Source organism: Drosophila grimshawi, unplaced genomic scaffold (assembly GCF_018153295.1).
Source record: "Drosophila grimshawi isolate 15287-2541.00 unplaced genomic scaffold, ASM1815329v1 contig_311, whole genome shotgun sequence".
Taxonomy (NCBI): domain Eukaryota; kingdom Metazoa; phylum Arthropoda; class Insecta; order Diptera; family Drosophilidae; genus Drosophila; species Drosophila grimshawi.
Genome location: NW_025063098.1, coordinates 19,558,803 through 19,574,963, shown reverse-complemented (window position 1 = coordinate 19,574,963; position 16,161 = coordinate 19,558,803). Strand labels below are relative to the sequence as shown.

General features: G+C 39.3%; 6 protein-coding genes across 8 annotated transcripts; 4 read left to right on the top strand and 2 right to left on the bottom strand.

The window, feature by feature from the left end:
* The first annotated feature begins 2,890 nt into the window (after positions 1-2,890).
* Positions 2,891-6,916, top strand: LOC6567901 (farnesol dehydrogenase). The gene is made up of 5 exons (XM_001993656.3): positions 2,891-3,233; positions 3,285-3,450; positions 3,509-3,635; positions 6,428-6,563; positions 6,715-6,916. Exons 1-5 carry the CDS (start codon positions 3,096-3,098, stop codon positions 6,889-6,891), a joined length of 744 nt encoding a protein of 247 aa, XP_001993692.1. The 5' UTR covers positions 2,891-3,095; the 3' UTR covers positions 6,892-6,916.
* Positions 6,917-7,458: 542 nt separating this feature from the next.
* LOC6567902 (GTP-binding protein SAR1b) lies at positions 7,459-10,740 on the top strand. Of its 3 annotated transcripts, none has more exons than XM_001993657.3 (6): positions 7,459-7,537; positions 8,272-8,434; positions 8,704-8,823; positions 8,894-8,959; positions 9,888-10,123; positions 10,193-10,740. In XM_001993657.3, the coding sequence occupies exons 2-6, from the start codon at positions 8,392-8,394 to the stop codon at positions 10,307-10,309; spliced, it is 582 nt and encodes a 193-aa protein (XP_001993693.1). In that variant the 5' UTR covers positions 7,459-7,537; positions 8,272-8,391; the 3' UTR covers positions 10,310-10,740. The 3 variants fall into 3 exon arrangements, with proteins under 3 accessions (XP_001993693.1, XP_032595774.1, XP_032595775.1); XM_032739883.1 differs by lacking the exon at positions 7,459-7,537 and adding an exon at positions 7,587-7,705; XM_032739884.1 differs by lacking the exon at positions 7,459-7,537 and adding an exon at positions 7,723-7,805.
* A 267-nt stretch (positions 10,741-11,007) lies between these two features.
* LOC6567903 (bifunctional arginine demethylase and lysyl-hydroxylase PSR) lies at positions 11,008-12,665 on the bottom strand. Its single transcript, XM_001993658.2, has one exon. The coding sequence runs from the start codon at positions 12,575-12,577 to the stop codon at positions 11,345-11,347; it is 1,233 nt and encodes a 410-aa protein (XP_001993694.1). The 5' UTR covers positions 12,578-12,665; the 3' UTR covers positions 11,008-11,344.
* Positions 12,666-13,071: 406 nt separating this feature from the next.
* On the top strand, positions 13,072-13,732 carry LOC6567904 (biogenesis of lysosome-related organelles complex 1 subunit 5). The gene is made up of 3 exons (XM_001993659.2): positions 13,072-13,158; positions 13,221-13,492; positions 13,562-13,732. The coding sequence occupies exons 1-3, from the start codon at positions 13,137-13,139 to the stop codon at positions 13,730-13,732; spliced, it is 465 nt and encodes a 154-aa protein (XP_001993695.1). The 5' UTR covers positions 13,072-13,136.
* A 23-nt stretch (positions 13,733-13,755) lies between these two features.
* Positions 13,756-14,702, top strand: LOC6567905. The gene is made up of 2 exons (XM_043215194.1): positions 13,756-14,344; positions 14,399-14,702. The coding sequence occupies exons 1-2, from the start codon at positions 13,756-13,758 to the stop codon at positions 14,683-14,685; spliced, it is 876 nt and encodes a 291-aa protein (XP_043071129.1). The 3' UTR covers positions 14,686-14,702.
* Positions 14,361-16,108, bottom strand: LOC6567906 (zinc finger protein-like 1 homolog). Its single transcript, XM_001993661.3, has 5 exons — positions 15,857-16,108; positions 15,689-15,800; positions 15,433-15,626; positions 15,173-15,374; positions 14,361-15,111 (listed from the first exon to the last, which is right to left on the bottom strand). Exons 1-5 carry the CDS (start codon positions 15,956-15,958, stop codon positions 14,816-14,818), a joined length of 906 nt encoding a protein of 301 aa, XP_001993697.1. The 5' UTR covers positions 15,959-16,108; the 3' UTR covers positions 14,361-14,815.
* Between the last annotated feature and the right edge of the window lie 53 nt (positions 16,109-16,161).

The following is a 16,161-nucleotide window of genomic DNA, read 5'->3' as shown; positions in this document are numbered from 1 at the left end:
ATACATATAGGTATATATATATATAGATATATATATATATATATGAATTCCCTCTGTTGGCAGTGCGGAATGAAGCAATTCAATTAAACTGCTTGCTTAAAAGAAAAGTTTGTAATTTAATTTGGCCCCGTTTCGACACACGACGAGCAGAGTTCGTTTGTTCTGTTCTCTTCAGCTCTGTTCTGTTCTGTCCTGTTCTGGCATTGTTTACATTTATTTTGTGACAGGGAGCGAACTGCGAGTGAGCTTTTTATTAGATTGTGAAAGCGAAAATATAAAAAGCCAAGCCAGCAGAAGCGGCAGCAGCTCACATCTCAGGGCCAATTGGCAAACATAAATGCAATTTGAATCGTGTGCGCAACAAATGTTATTACAATTAAAAGGGAATGCAACAGAAACAACTTTTGCGGATGGGGCTGCAACCAAAAAAAATCGCTTGGCGGGCCCATGAAAAATGCATATTTGGGTTTAACCGAAAAATAAATAATGCCAACAGCATCATGCCCCAACATGTGGCAACACAATTTTATTTTTGCATACCAGAGTGCTGAGCCGAAAAGTATGCAACAATAAATTTCAGCACGATGTGCGCCTTTTCCATTCATGTGTTTTATTTGGCGGCACCAAAAGCGACCCAATAAATACAAAAAAAAGCGAAGTAATAAAAACAAAAAAAAACTAAATTGTAGCAAAACTAAAAACACTTTGGCTGCCAATTTTCTATCAATTTCGTTGGGCAAAGAGTGTTGAGAAGCGGGCGAGGGAAAGTGCAGTGCATTGTAAATGTTTGCAATTGGGCTTTTGTATGGCTTAAATGCCTGCCATTTTGATAACTGTGGTGCAGTGTGGTAGTGCGGTGTCACTTAACGTTGTTGCCCCATGCCACAACCACGAAATTGAATACCAAGCGGCGATTTTATATTGCCCCCAGTATTCTTATCATTTGTCGCCGAATCAAAGTTATTTTTACGAGCAGGCCAATATTGTAGTTGTATAGATTTTATTCGTTAACAGCCTGGTCAACTACTGTACTGGGCTTAAACTGAACAGCATCGCTTGCCACACAAAGGACCACTTGGCTCAGATATGACATCGGTTTGTGATATGATGCAGCACCTGCATTTTATTGCTGTCATCTGCAACGCTGCATCATTGACAACAATCCAAGTTTGGATTCATTTTTGAATTGTATTTTGCATTTTACAATTGTCGCTTAACTCAACTTTACTCTCGTTGCACACAATTTATACCCAATATATTTTTTGCCAATGGGTATATTATTCTAAGTGCATATCCAACCATACAGAGTAGCTTTACTTAATTTGATATGTATTTATCAAATATAATAGCAGGTTTGATTTCCCCGATCGATTTCCTATTAATTTTTGCATATCACATATAATTCCTATCCATATACATATATCTGTACATCTGTATCCTAACCACATCCCATCCAAATACTTTACTTTCAATATCGTATCCAAAAGTTAAAGATTAAATACGATTTTCCACAGTTGAAGCCAAAATTACTGAAGCCATGTCACTTTTATGCAATTTAAAGCTTTTCATTTTAAGTTTGTTTTTTACATAAATAATTACATTACATTAAATATTTAGATTTATTTATGATTTTCAAACATTTAGCAGAATGTCATTTAAGGAAAGTATCTAATAGTCTGGTATAATTTAAGGGTTATTTTGAGCATGTTGATAAATATCAATTTTGATTTACTTGACAGCAAAACAAGTTTGCTCGGCTCTAGATGCAACCGGGCGTGGCAAGAAATGCTGTTCTGTTAAGTTGTTGATGGGAAGCCATAAGAATGCGATAGGCAGCTGAAACCGAAGCTACTGTTGAGTAATACACAAAAATATGATAAGGTTTGACGCATGAATGCAACCGTTTCAAGATGTTTCAGGCTGATGACATTATCAACCACTTTCTGAATACTTTTACACAATATACAAACATTTGATTACGGGTAAATAATTGGTCTGGCTACAGTGGGCACTAAAGCAACAACAAACAACTAAAAAACAATTGGTTTAAAAATGTAGCAAATAATTTTTGTGATTTCAAATGTAATACATTTTTAGTCGTCGTTTGAAATAAACGTGATATAATAAGAAAATGCAAAAGCCGCAAGAGAGAGACACCGTATCCGAAGCCACAAAATGAAATTTGAATGGCGGATTATATCAAATTTATAGTGAACAACCGCAGTAATGGATAAGTAAGATAAAACACGTAAGTAGGCTTAATTCAAGAGAGTCTGACTAGGAAATACCTTGCATTTAGTTAGAAACATTTATCATTTCAATTTTAAAACTTAGATCATAATATATATTTGGTAATTGAATCGAGATACCACAGATTTCACAGACTTAGAGATTTGAAAATCTTTTCTTTAATTTCCATGTCACTCTTTATATCTCTCTTTCTCTCTTACTTGCTAATTTTATATTTTCCATATTACTAAGCTAAGGTTTTTTCTGGGATTCCCCAATTCTTGTAATGAATGTTGGACCATTTCACATTTTATTACCCCCAAATATTGTAAATACTTTAATTTAATTTGTTTCACATTTTAAATTTAATTACTCACTTTTAATTATATATAATTTAATATGTCACTTTCATTTTTATTTAGAAACAAAATGTGTACAGCTTTTAGCCTTATTCAATAAATAAATATTAAACGACTCTAGACTTAAAATATTTTAAATTACAGGGTATTTTAGACAGGGTAACTGCTACAACATATCCGCTGCAACAGACCCGCTTCGAGTGCAACGTTCTGAAAGAAATTCTAGCTGGCGACCGGATTTAAAGTGCATCACAATAAGATAGACATAAATTGCGAATAATTAAAAGCAATAACTGCAAGTCCACAAAGTCAATCGCAGCGAATGAGCAAAGCAAAGCCGACTGAGCTGCCACAATTGAGTGGCAATCGCAGCTGCTGACGATAGAAAACCGCTTCCTAGAGATCAGTTTGCGGCAAGCACACGAAGCTGTCAGGTCATCTCCATAGCGAGCGGTATTTGCCACTTTACTAGCCATCTATCTAAGTATCAGTTCAGATTTGGTCGGCATGGAGAAGTTCTACTGGCGCAACAAGGTGGCCATCATCACTGGCGCTTCGATGGGCATTGGAGCGAGCACAGCTATTACCTTGGCCAATGCCGGCATGGTTGTGGTGGGCCTCGCCAGACGTGCAGAACTCATCGAGGTGAGCAGTCGGTTGGAGTCTTAAAAAGAGTCTTAAGTATTGCCATGGCAGGCACTCAACGCTCAAGTGACTGGCGAGGGTAAGATATTTGGGCGTCAATGTGATCTCAGCGATGATGAGCAGCTGATCAGCAGCTTTCGCTGGATATGGGAGCGTTTCCACTGCATTCATGTGCTCATCTGCAATGCGGGCATATTGAAAGCCAACTTTCTAAGTGGTAAAATCGACTAATGTAAATAAAAGAGTATCCAAGTTAACTGCAGTAATTCCTTTAGAATCACCCACCAAGGATATTAAGGAACTGTTCGATTTGAATGTGGTCGCCACGGCAAGCTGCTTAAGGGAGTCCCTGAAGCAGATGGCGATCAGCAAGGTGCGCTGCCACATTGTGGTAATTAACAGGTAAATATCACAATTCATATTAATCATCTTAATTTCTATGAGGGCATCTTATATTATATTTTGTTTAATTTAATTTATTTCTTTTGAAATACATAGCCTTCTATTTTTGGTAACAACATCTCTTATTTTGTACATTTTTTTAGAAAATAAGTATTAAGGATGCCCAATTAGAGGAATGCTAAAAGTACATTTTCAAATTCAATCGATTTACGCAAATATTTCCTCGTTTTAAAGTGTTGTACAATGCTTGATGTAAATTGAAATTATTTGAATGGAATTGTCGGCCCGTTTGTTGAGCTTGTAAATTAGGTTTTGATAATTAAGTAGGCCATGATGCTATTGAAATGCCACCATCTCACAAAACCAATAGACTTGACTAAACAAATGATAATAAATTGGCTTCCAAATTGGCCCGACTGCGTTAGAGCATTACCACAATTAGCGCTAAGCCGAGAGAGAGAATCAGAGAGAGAGAGACAAAGTTTGTTATCATTTTGTAAGTGATGTTTGTGCAGCTAAAATATCAAAACTGGGGCTAGGCTTAAATTGGTGGTCATACATCTGCACAATGCACTCACACAAGTGATTTGCATATGCATTTGCTTTATAGCAGCTGCTTGCAATGGACAAACAACCGACTGAATGTTGCCTTGAGGGGCAAAATATTTGCCAAAATTATGTGCTTACGTCTGCTCGTGTATGGGGCCCCTAATTAAAGTGCAAATAGTGCGACTACCAGTGTTGTTCACTGCATGCATTTTTCATTATATTCACATTGGCAACATGAGCGTGTGTGTGTGCGAGCACAAACCATTGGCACGTTATTTAAATTAAATTAAAAGCCATCGCACAAACAACGCATTTATTGATATTTAAATGTTGAAATTCCCGCAGAGAAGCTTGCTCTTGTTTTCTTTTGGTTGTTGTTTTTGCTGTTTTTGTTGCTGCTGTTTTGTGGTTGTCGTGTGCATTAAAAGCTTTGCATTTGCACGGCCAAAGTGTTTGCGCAAGCAGCAACAAGAACTCAATTATTCAACATAATTAAGTATTTTGCATTGAACAGCATCCCACAATCACACACACACACACACACACTCACACACCCATTTGTGTGTTGTTGATTTCATTAATACCAATGCGCAACGCATTTAAAATCAAAATGTTGCGCATTAATTCGCATCGTTTGATTCGCGCTTTGGCTTTAATTGAAAATTGCATTGATTTCCTTTTAATGCAAATTACTTGTGAAAGTAAACAAACGCACAAAACACACACGCACACAGACACACCCATACACCCACAATTTAGTATTATACACATTTAAAGATGAGTATATTAAATAATTGCCAAATTGAACATTTACTGCAAGCAAATGCAAAACTCTGTCAAACAATTCAAGCTGAATATTATGTAAATTATTGAATTGAATATACTCAAAGCGAAAGCAGCTCGTTGCAATCAAAAGATTCAACTCGAGTGTAATAATTTATATGATATGAGTATGCCAACTGCCAATCCATACACAATTACACTGTGCAGATAGGTTTGAAGTTGAATCTATTTCAAATATCTGACACTTTGTTTGATTACTCGAAGTACCAATTCCAATATTATAATATATTAATATTGAATAGTTTAAAATTGAAAACTGAATGTTTTCCGCTTTCGCCAATTGAAGAATGCCTAAAGCAGTATCTAAATGTTGCACAGAAACTCAAAAAGTGAAAAATAAAGATTAAATTACAAGCAAATATATTATTTAAAAAAAAGTTATACAAATTGTGTTTCTTTCATAGAAGTACAGTTTTAGTTAATGCAAACAAATTTATTTGCTCTTTCACTCTTGCACAGTGTAATTTATTAAGGCAAATACTACATTTTCTGCCTTTTTGCATTTGCGTAGAACAATTTGCATAAGCCCAAACTGAATTCAGGTCAAAGACACATAACTCAAGAACCATAACTCATATGAATAATTATGGTTAAAGGTAGATAGACTAACTGGATATATTTTGCGGAGCAGAACGATTGCATTGTTTGCATACGAATTTAATTATACAATTTTAATGAGCAACGAAAGCTGCAGAAAGTAATCAGATCGAGAATGCCCACTGTAATCAAATACAATTCAGCAAATGTGAAAATCGGAGAATGCGAAATGCAGGACATCAGAAGGAAAAGTGGCGAGTTGCAACGTTAATTAATGAGAATATTCATATAATTCGGCTAGCGTCGTTAACAAACAAAGGAAATGTGACAGAAGATGGCCCAGATGCGTGTCGGCGCGTTGCCAATGAACGGGCGTGTGGGCGTGGCAATGGGCAATCCATACGGATTTCGCTTAATGTCAATGCAATATTATTAAGACTTCATTAATTAAAAGTGCTAGAGGAAGTGCTCGGAGGATGCTTCCACTGCGTCGAACCGCTGTTTGCACTTAATGCCCCCCCCACCCGACACTCAACTGGCAACTGCCTCAGGAGCACTGTCAAATTAAAAGAAGTTTACGCAATGTTTGCATAAAATGCACAACGACAGTTCGGCGTTGCTCTCTGCAGAATGAGGTCCTGTCCGCCTATCTGGCGAGGAGTAGCGCCTGCTTTTCTTCATTCGCAGCAAACGCTACGACAGCTGTTGACCATCATCTTTTTGCTTTTCATTTATTTTTGTTTTTCCTCGTTTGCTGTTGTTTTTCGAGTGGGCTTACATTGCGTAGCAACATTGACTGACTTTATTTATTTACCCAACCTCATGCGTACTTTACCCTCTACCCCCCTTCGCTTGTCACTTAGCGTGCTTGGACATCGCATACCGGAAGTGCCGGTGCCCTTATTCAGCGTTTATCCGGCCACGAAGCATGCAATTACAGCACTTTGCCAGACGGTGCGCCAGGAAATACATTTTCTCAAATTAAATATTAAATTAACGGTAAGTTAAATGCAATGCAAACATTGCACCCAAGTGTGGGGTTGCTGGTCTGGTTTGGGATGCACACCACGCGATATGCAAACAATTGTGACGCGTCTTCTTTTTCATTTATTTTTTTTTTTTGGTTTTGTGTTTTGGGCCCGCATCGCAGAGCATCTGTCCAGGCATGGTGGACACAGATTTTCTCAATGTTTACTCACAGGCTGTCGATGAATTGCCCAAACTGCAGGCAGACGATGTGGCCAAAGCAGTTCTCTATGCGCTCGATACACCCGATGGCGTCCAGGTGGAAGATATTATTTTGCAGAAGATGCGAACATTTGACTAAAGTCGATAGAATGTTGAAATTTCAAAATATTATATATATTTACTTTGCATTTTCATGTATTCCATAAAATAAAGATATATTTACAGAATTTTCCTAAGGGTATATATAAAGCAAAATTTAATAAAATTTTCCATATTATGACAGCTTTTTTGTACAGAAAATATATTAAATAAAACCAAGAGTAGGTTTAAACAAGCAACTTTTGCGCGCCCTTCAACAGTGTTGTAAAGCGAAATTCGAAAGTTCCACTGACTCCGCTGGATGTTCATTGATGAACCGCAGCCAACTTTGCTTGATTTGACATGGTTGACTTTTAAACATATCGATAAGCAAGCACATAGATAAATATCGAGAGAATATATTTTAAATAAGCCCTACAAAAATTCCGGCAAACAGATGGATTCTAAATGATCATACTAAGCTTCGAGCAAATAGAAATAACAGCACTGTTCTGCTTCCAAAACGACCCAGCAAATTGCGCTTTAAAAACTTAATTGAAGCACGCTGTTAATAACAGCACGCAAACTGTAAAGTTTTTTAATTTCATATGGCTATCGAACTAGATGAACGACAAACGTTCGTTCAGTTTAGTGAGTCGTTCGATTGAACTTATTCCGAACGATTCGATACAACGTGTGCAGAAAAAGTAATAAATAATAATAACTCGCTAATATAATAAACGAAAGAAGTGCATTTAATGCATATATACAGAGTGTTACACACAATGCGTTCCGCTCCACAACCAAACGAACTGTAAACCGTTAAGCAGAGCAACGTGCAATTCAAATACACAAAAAGGGCCAAACAGAAATGTGTGTGTGTCCACGTAGTGCAAAATCAGATTGTCATGTCTGCTGTTTTTTCATCGCACATCAAAATTAACACTAACCCCTCCAATAAGTGATGCGCCAAGGGTGCGGCTGGTTGTCAAACTTAACTCAATATGATTATTTGTGTGGCGCATAGTGTGCCAAGTGCCTAGCTCAGCTCCAAAGTGCAACATTACGAAACTCGACCAAATTTTATGAAAATTACAAAAGTATTATGCGTGTTAACCACGTACACACAGACAGGCACACAAAAGCCGTACTCACACACACTGACACGCATACACATGCATAGAAAGAAAGTGTTGTTTGACAAAGAATTAAACTGGTTTTTAACCTAATTACATGCGCTCAAAAAAACTTGACTTCCTTTTACAATTATTATTGATGTCAAGGCTGTTTGGTCCGTTGACAAAATTGATTATCAATAACAAAACAAAGCCCCGCGCGTCGTGTGAACATTGAACTTGTTACACAAATTCTCATTTCCTTTTCTCATTGCTGTCTCTCTCTCTCTCTCTTTGTTTTCTTCTGTTTTTCTCTCTCTCTACAGCAAAGCACCGCACTCTTTTTCCCCCCACACACACACACAGACAGACAGACACAGAGACGCAGCCAGCCTTTGATATTTGATATTGACGCCCGCAGGAAATAAAGCACAGCACAAGCCAAGATGTTCATTTGGGATTGGTTTACGGGTGTTCTGGGATACTTAGGTAAAATGGAATTTGACATTGCTCACAATGAGCAGCGCATTTCTTGAGCGTTTGCCAACAAAAAGAAGAAGACGATGAACAACATGAGAAAATGAAATCGCCGCCTGTTAAGAAACCGTTGAATTTTTAATTAATGACGATTTTTAGTCAAATCGGAACTGACCTCAAAACATTTGGCATTGACTACTGGCAAACGCTGCGAGTCGTGCGATCATTTTTGTTGATTTGTATTGATGATTTCATAAATTATGTATTATTCGCTTGTGCAGGTCTATGGAAAAAGTCCGGCAAACTATTGTTCCTTGGCTTGGATAATGCTGGTAAAACCACATTATTGCATATGCTCAAAGATGATAAGCTAGCGCAGCATGTGCCAACACTGCATCCAAGTGAGTGAAAGCGATTCAGATTCATGTAAATCTCTGTTGCACTCATGTTAATTAACATTTCTTACATTAGCATCCGAGGAGCTGTCCATCGGCAATATGCGTTTCACTACATTCGACTTGGGTGGACACACTCAGGGTAAGTGTTGTACTTTTGTTATAATTTTGCACGAGCGGGAAACGCTTAAAACATTCAATAATCTGTGCGATGTGCTCTTATTAATATCATAAATATTGCGCATGCCGAAACGTGCTAGTCTCCATCTAAATATAGCGCACAAAAGCACAAAGAAAACAGAAAGACAGCTACTAAATAGCGACAATCAGCGTAAAATATAGCACAGGGGGTCACCTATACAACAACACTTGCAATGAAAACGCGTTGTAATTTTTGTCATTTGTTGCCTTCACTCTTCAATGGGACAGCAGCAAATACATTTGCAGTGGTTACAGATGTATTTAATAGTCATAATCATATATGAAGATATCACAAATGATTAATGCAAATATTATTAACTTTTTGCAAAACTAATATAGTCAATTGGTAGCTCAATCGACAATTCAAAGTGTTATTTCATTTTGCGTATTTCAATCAATTGATAACCACTGTGCATAGAATAAATGCGCCGTGTATTTAGAAGCAACAGGGACAAACGTAATAAGAATAATCTATTTTATATGAAAACTATAAAATGTAATTATAAGCGTGAGCTTGCTGAAAACTGTCTACGTTCGTATGTAAATTTATTAGTATGAGTATGTATGTAAATATATTAGTATGCATATAGTATGTAAGTATTTGTATTGATAAGCGAGCTCACGTATATCATGATATGCATTGAAAAAAAAATAGTCCAAGTAGCTTTGTCAGCGTTACGCTCGACATCCGAGTGGAGCCGAGCAGTGTTTGAGTTTTGAGTGAGGCGCGTCAGTGTCATGATATCAAAGTTGTTTCTGATAACAAATGGGCGGCATGCTTGGGCGTTATTAAGACATGTAATTTGGCTGTTTAGATAAGTCGATTGTTAATTGTTGATAAATTAAACTAACTGAATGTATCTTTGTAGCACGTCGTGTCTGGAAGGATTACTTCCCAGCTGTGGATGCCATCGTCTTCTTGATAGACGCCTGGGATCGCGGCCGCTTCCAGGAGAGCAAAAACGAACTGGATTCGCTGCTCACAGATGAGGCGCTCTCCAACTGCCCCGTGCTCATATTGGGCAACAAAATTGATAAGCCCGGTGCGGCCAGCGAGGATGAGCTGAGAAATATGTTTGGACTGTATCAGTTAACAACCGGAAAGGTATGTCACTTCTGACTTTTTCGACTGTATGCCTATATTTAATGAATTGTTATATTTTTGTAACTACAGGGCAAAGTTGCACGCTCCGATTTGCCAGGACGCCCATTGGAATTGTTCATGTGCTCCGTGCTGAAGCGACAGGGTTATGGCGAGGGTTTCCGTTGGTTAGCGCAGTATATCGATTAAGCCATGATTAACACATAACAAACATAATTCAACAACAACAAACCACAAACTTGGCTAAAACAAATTCAGAATGGACAAACAAAAACAACACAGAAACCGACAGTAAGCAAAATGAAGCTGCGAGCGCAATTTTCAATTTATACACAATGATAAACAATAAACATAAATGAAAACAGAACATCAACTTAATTAAATAAAACCAATATTTTAAACAAAAAAGAAAGGACACAAAGAAAAAAAGTGCAAAAACTCTTATAAAACTTCAACGTAGACAACAACAATAAAACGGGAAAACTTAAGGAACGCGTGGGAAAAGCTTTTAAACAATAATTATGTATGAATAATAAATTGTAGCAAATTAAAGGTGATTTTTTTAAGGACATGTGCTTGCTTGTGTTCCGTAAATAAATTTTATTATTTAAACATTTTAACTTGTATGTCAAATTTTTAATTTTGGACTCATGAGCAAATTCATTACTCTTCTTGTTGCTACATTTCCTTTTAAGTTGCATAAGCAAAAGAAACAAAAAACAATTTATAAAAACGCAGATTCAAAATAAAAAGATACATTTTTGTATAAGAACAATTTGAAAGCATTTTTAAGGAATATATATCCAAAGATCAGTCAGAAGCCTAAATAAAGCAATTTAAATTAGATACATTTATGCCCATATCCTAATCAAAAATGCAAAATGCGATTTTACAAATATATTGAATTTATTTTTGTTGCGAAACTATTAATTATCCTTATCGGATCAGCTTGAAAGACTAATCCAAATTAATCAAAGTCGACCAAGCGAGGGTCTTTCTCTGCCAAGGATAATTACAATTCTCATATTAATATTTTTACAGCAACATTAATTACTTGTCTATGTAGAAAAATATTACTAAACACGCACAAAATAAGCAGGATCAGGATTTGCGCTGGGTGCGATTACACGGACGCTTCCGTCGCGACACTCGGCGACAGAACAACAGTTGACGATGGAACAGCTTGAGCAGGAGCAGGCCATTCCGTTTGGCTTTGCGCCGGCATCAGGAACGTGTGGAGCCAGTGGCACCGTCAACACTGCCACTGCCACTGCCTCCACCTCCGCCCATGCGTCGCTTCTTCTTCTTTTTGGCGGTGAGACTTTCCTGGCCGCTATCCGTATTGGAATCGGCATCCGCCTCGCTTTCCGACGATGAGGAACTGCTGGACGACGACGATGAGCTGGAATTGCTCGAGCTATCGGAGGCGAAGCCAGTGCTCTCATTAATATTAATACTTTCAGCTATTTGGGCCAGTTCGGGACGCTGCTCCCGCAGCACCCGCAGCCATTTGCGCGACAATTTGGGACGACCGCGCACAGTCTTGTGCCACACGCACGGAAAGTTGGTAAAGCTGCTAAAATTCTGCGTAATGGCAATCGTATCGTCCAAATTGAGTACCACATGCCACCATCCGCCCGGCACAAAGACTGTCTCGCCGGCACATTGAAGCACCTCGATGGGTTTGTATTCCTGCGGCCACGATGGCAGTTGGGTGCGCGGATAGATAGTGCTGAACCAAGTGATGGCCTCGTCGCGTTGCTTCCCGCCCATTGCGCTTGTCACCTTCAACAGATCCTTAGGCGTGTGCGTGGGAAACAAGCACCAGCGTTTGTGGCCGCGTATCAACGTATTCCAGGCACTGGTACCCAACGGATCTATGTGAATACCGGTGCCAGAACGTGCCGGGCCCATTACAAACCAGCGATATGGCGGTCGACGCTCCTCGCCACAGTACTTGAAGAGATCATCGCGAAAGTATTTGGGCACCGTATAATCCTCGAGCAGTTTGCGCCGACGATGATGCTCGCCGAAGCTGCTGTCGAATATGTAGAGCGGACTGTCGTCGCGTGTCCCCTGCATGTACTCCACATAGTATTTCATTTTCATTTTGACGCTGTAGCCCTCGTTATCCTCGCCGCACTTGAACTTCTGGTTGCGATATTTCTTGGCCAAGCGTGACATCGTCCACTTCTCCTGGGCCAGCCAGCCATCGGCGCAGCCAGTTATTATCACGGGCAAATAGGGACGCTCGAAGCGTTCAATAAATTCATCACATGTTACTGTTGCATTGTCAATCCTCTCCAGGTTGTCCGTAAAGTCCCAGAATGTCTCAAATTTTTCAAAATAGCGCATTGCAACCCATGCGCTCTCCTCGTCCAATTCCGGCCGAGCCTTGCGCTTCACATCACGTGTACGCTTCCGTGATCGTTTTGGCAATTTAAATTCTTCGCTCATTGTCCGAAAGTCAGATAAATTAGAGGGAATTGGCAATTAAATAAGTTTGTGACTTTCTGCACGTCGTCTCGTGAGTAAATATCGATGAATTGCAAATATTGCATCGATTAATCGCGTGCGCGCAGAGTTGAATATTTTATGCTATTGCAACTCATATCGGTAATATATTTTTTGTTACCTTATGGTTTTCTTTTTAACAGCATTTTTCATTTTAATACTTTTGGAATATGCACTGAAAATTGACCTACATAAATTAAAACTCGTAATTATTTGACTTGTCATATGAATAATAATGAAGTGTATATTTTAATAACTTTTATGCTTAACATATTCGGCAGATGAATGAAATAATATACATTCCCGTAGATTTAGCAGTCGGGTCACTTTTTTTACATTAATTGCCAAATGTAAATACTGATCTACTACTAAGAATTCATAGTCTTTTTGAATTCTCCTTGAAACGAATAATCACTAATATATTTATCGATAGTTTATTGTGTTATCGTTAACTTCACTCATGTGACAGGAGCGAAAAAGAAGGTATTTGTGTAGAAAAATAATGATAAGCCAATTTGGACAGGGTACGTTTTGAAGAAGAACTCCTCGAAAATCGTATTATAGTTTATATACTCGACTGTTACAGAGCTCTACAAAGTGCCGCATCGCATTTTAGACCATCGTGTATTTGTCAATGGTGAAATCGAATCATTTCTCGACAATTTCGAAGTGAAGCGCAACGATAGCGAAGTCGAGAAACTTTTTCAGGTCACCGAAATTGTGGGTTCGCTCAAATACGATTTATCCGAGCGTTGTGTTGCATTAGGTAACGAAAAGCTCACCCAACTAGCGACCAGTGTTAACGATTTGTTAAGCGGCGTCGATGCGCTTCTAGATCAAGCAAAAGTTGAACGAACTGTAAGTCTATATTATTTACTAAGTATAGTAAGCATTACTAAATACAAATACTATTTATTTGGTAAACAGCCCAGCGCCGAATTGCAGGAGGCTCGACGTGCGCGTGAGCAACGCAAAGCGGAGTTTGTCAACAATTTGCAGCACGGCTATCAACGTTTGGACAATTCGTTTCAAGAAAAAGAAGAGGAAATCGCTGAACTCTACTCAGATCTGCAGCTGAAGCTAAATATTACCAAATAAACAATAAATAAACCGTCCTCAACATGCTGAAATCAACAATTGTCGACACTCGAGTGCGTTTGCGACCATCGAAGAAATTGCTGGCATTGCTGGATGCACAAAAGGAACATTTTGAGGAAATGCCAGCTAATGTGGCCAAAGCTCTCAAGGATAACGGTTACAGTCTGCCCACCAGTATAAAAGTATTAAAGGAAAACGAGCTAGTCTATAAGCGACCCACAATTGATACTAAACTGCTGACGAAACTGACGGCAGATATTCCCGAAGTGCCTCTCAAATCACAGGTAGAAGACGTCGCGAACGGGGAGGAGGCAGATGACCAGCAGGAGCAGACAGTGAAAGGCAACTTTTTATACCTAAACGATATACACTGGCTGCGGGATACATTAGACAAGCTGCGTCAGCAGAAAAAGATTAATATATTTCTCTATGAGCTCCTTGAGAACTGTGAGCTCATCTTGCCGGAGAATGAGTTTAAGCCCCGAAATCCTGAGCTGGAGGCACGTTGTCAACGCTTGCGCGATGAGCAACACAATCGTGAATACCACAAGATGACCAAAAACGTGGATGCGACCCTCAAAAATGTACCCGAGGATACCATCGCCTATCAATGTAAGTGGCACCGTTATTTCAGCTGTCAACTGCTAAGTCTTTACTTTATTACAGTGAAAAGTCTCAATAAGCAAATCATTGCCGTTGCCCAGTTCATCTTCTCGGTGGCAGCAGGATTTACATTTGGTTTCTTTGGTGTCAACTTGATGGTTGGCCCTCTGCCCTTTGGTTTTCGCATACTACTTGGCGTCATTGTGGCGCTGATCATAGCATTGGCCGAGATGTACTTCCTGGCCAAGAAACTACACGAATATGACGAGGTTCTGGATGCACCCAAACGCAAAAAGCCCGAACCACCAAATGTGAGCGGCGTGCAGAATATTAAGCCACATGTGGATTAAAAAGCGATTGGAAATGATTTGTGTTACATTTTTGTTTACAATATTTTGGTTACATAAATTAGTTTTGATTTTAACAGAAAGAAGGGCTTTGTGGCATAATTGTTGCATCAATACAATACACATACACTTCCTATTCGTAATGATTCTGGTTGGGGTTCGGATTGTTCCAGCTGTCATCTAATCCCTCGTTTCCGCTGCCCCTGCCCAGCAGTGCCATCAAATAGACGAACATTATAAAGGCCAAAATGCCGCTGATTACCAGAAACCAGGTGCGACGCCAAGGCGGGCGCGACGATGGTGCATAGAAGCGACGCGTCCAACGCGAGAAAAGCTCAGCCGGTGTGCGGCGCTGGTATTTATTATCATCACGATCCGTGCCACCAATAGGCGACTGGCGCGGCAGCAACGGACGACGACTGCTGGTGCCTAAAAAAAATTAACATTTAATTACAACAAAAACACACACAAAAATATCATGAACTGTTACCATGTATATCGCCCGAACTGGGCGGATTAAATGCGTCCATCAGCAGAACGGAATGTGGACTGGACTGGCTGTCAACGCCTCCATTCGGTTTCATACGCTCACGTTCGCCAGCGGAATGATGATGCACTTTGGTAATATTGCTAACTGCCGCCTGGCTACTAGCAGCTTTCGCCTTCAAGCTATTGTTTTGTTCATCCGTTAGCTGACAAAACCAAATTAAATTAAAACAATTTAATGGGAATATCAAGGGTGTATTTTACCAAAGCAAGACCCAGTCCGTTGCGACCCCAGTTCACTTCAGCCAGATAGTTTTTGAGTGCATCGGCCACCGGAGAGACCAGATTCGAGGTGGGAAATATTTCCACGCTGCAACTGGGGCATTGGTGGCCACTGGGCGCTGTGTTGGCAGGCAAACCGGCTTGGCGTGCATTCAAGCAGTCCCAGTGATAAACATCTGGAGTGTGAAAACCAATGTTAAGGTGGCGCCTCTTGGTATATTTCATATACTTCACTTACGATAGCAGACGAGGCGGACGCATTCACCCTGCTCCAGAGTTGTGCCGCACAGCGTACAATTGGATATATAGTCGCTATCACGTAGCCATTGCAGATACGATTGCACTATGCACTAAAAACAATAACGGATTAATAAACATAAATTTCGTTATTAATTTTATTAGTCACCTTGGGATGGCTCTGGACCATGCAGTGCTCACAGACATTGACCCGATGCTCAAAGCAGAATTGGTTTGTCACCAATCGCTTTGGACACTTGCAAAGACCCATTGTCTTTCTTTGTTTAATTCACTTTTACTGTTGCAGCAGTCGTTCTCATGGGCGGCACTAATAATTATCGCATATTTCGTGTGAGTATGTATTAATTTGTTTTTCGGAATTTTTTGTCGAGACAATCACAATATCGTCAGCCACGTATTTATACTGTTTGCAGCTCATAAGAAAAATTCTTATCGGACTTGCGATTAATCGAT

Coding starts and splice junctions, on each gene's coding strand:
- LOC6567901 (XM_001993656.3), top strand. CDS start 3,096: ATGGAGAAGTTCTACTGGCGCAACAAGGTGGCCATCATCACTGGCGCT. Junction 3,234..3,284: donor GACGTGCAGAACTCATCGAG/GTGAGCAGTCGG, acceptor TTGCCATGGCAG/GCACTCAACGCTCAAGTGAC. Junction 3,636..6,427: donor CACATTGTGGTAATTAACAG/GTAAATATCACA, acceptor CTTGTCACTTAG/CGTGCTTGGACATCGCATAC.
- LOC6567902 (XM_001993657.3), top strand. CDS start 8,392: ATGTTCATTTGGGATTGGTTTACGGGTGTTCTGGGATACTTAG. Junction 8,960..9,887: donor CTTGGGTGGACACACTCAGG/GTAAGTGTTGTA, acceptor GTATCTTTGTAG/CACGTCGTGTCTGGAAGGAT. Junction 10,124..10,192: donor ATCAGTTAACAACCGGAAAG/GTATGTCACTTC, acceptor TTGTAACTACAG/GGCAAAGTTGCACGCTCCGA.
- LOC6567903 (XM_001993658.2), bottom strand. CDS start 12,577: ATGAGCGAAGAATTTAAATTGCCAAAACGATCACGGAAGCGTACACGT.
- LOC6567904 (XM_001993659.2), top strand. CDS start 13,137: ATGATAAGCCAATTTGGACAGG. Junction 13,159..13,220: donor GATAAGCCAATTTGGACAGG/GTACGTTTTGAA, acceptor CGACTGTTACAG/AGCTCTACAAAGTGCCGCAT. Junction 13,493..13,561: donor AAGCAAAAGTTGAACGAACT/GTAAGTCTATAT, acceptor TTTGGTAAACAG/CCCAGCGCCGAATTGCAGGA.
- LOC6567905 (XM_043215194.1), top strand. CDS start 13,756: ATGCTGAAATCAACAATTGTCGACACTCGAGTGCGTTTGCGACCATCG. Junction 14,345..14,398: donor GGATACCATCGCCTATCAAT/GTAAGTGGCACC, acceptor ACTTTATTACAG/TGAAAAGTCTCAATAAGCAA.
- LOC6567906 (XM_001993661.3), bottom strand. CDS start 15,958: ATGGGTCTTTGCAAGTGTCCAAAGCGATTGGTGACAAACCAATTCTGC. Junction 15,627..15,688: donor CGTCCGCCTCGTCTGCTATC/GTAAGTGAAGTA, acceptor TTCACACTCCAG/ATGTTTATCACTGGGACTGC. Junction 15,375..15,432: donor ACGGACTGGGTCTTGCTTTG/GTAAAATACACC, acceptor TGGTTTTGTCAG/CTAACGGATGAACAAAACAA.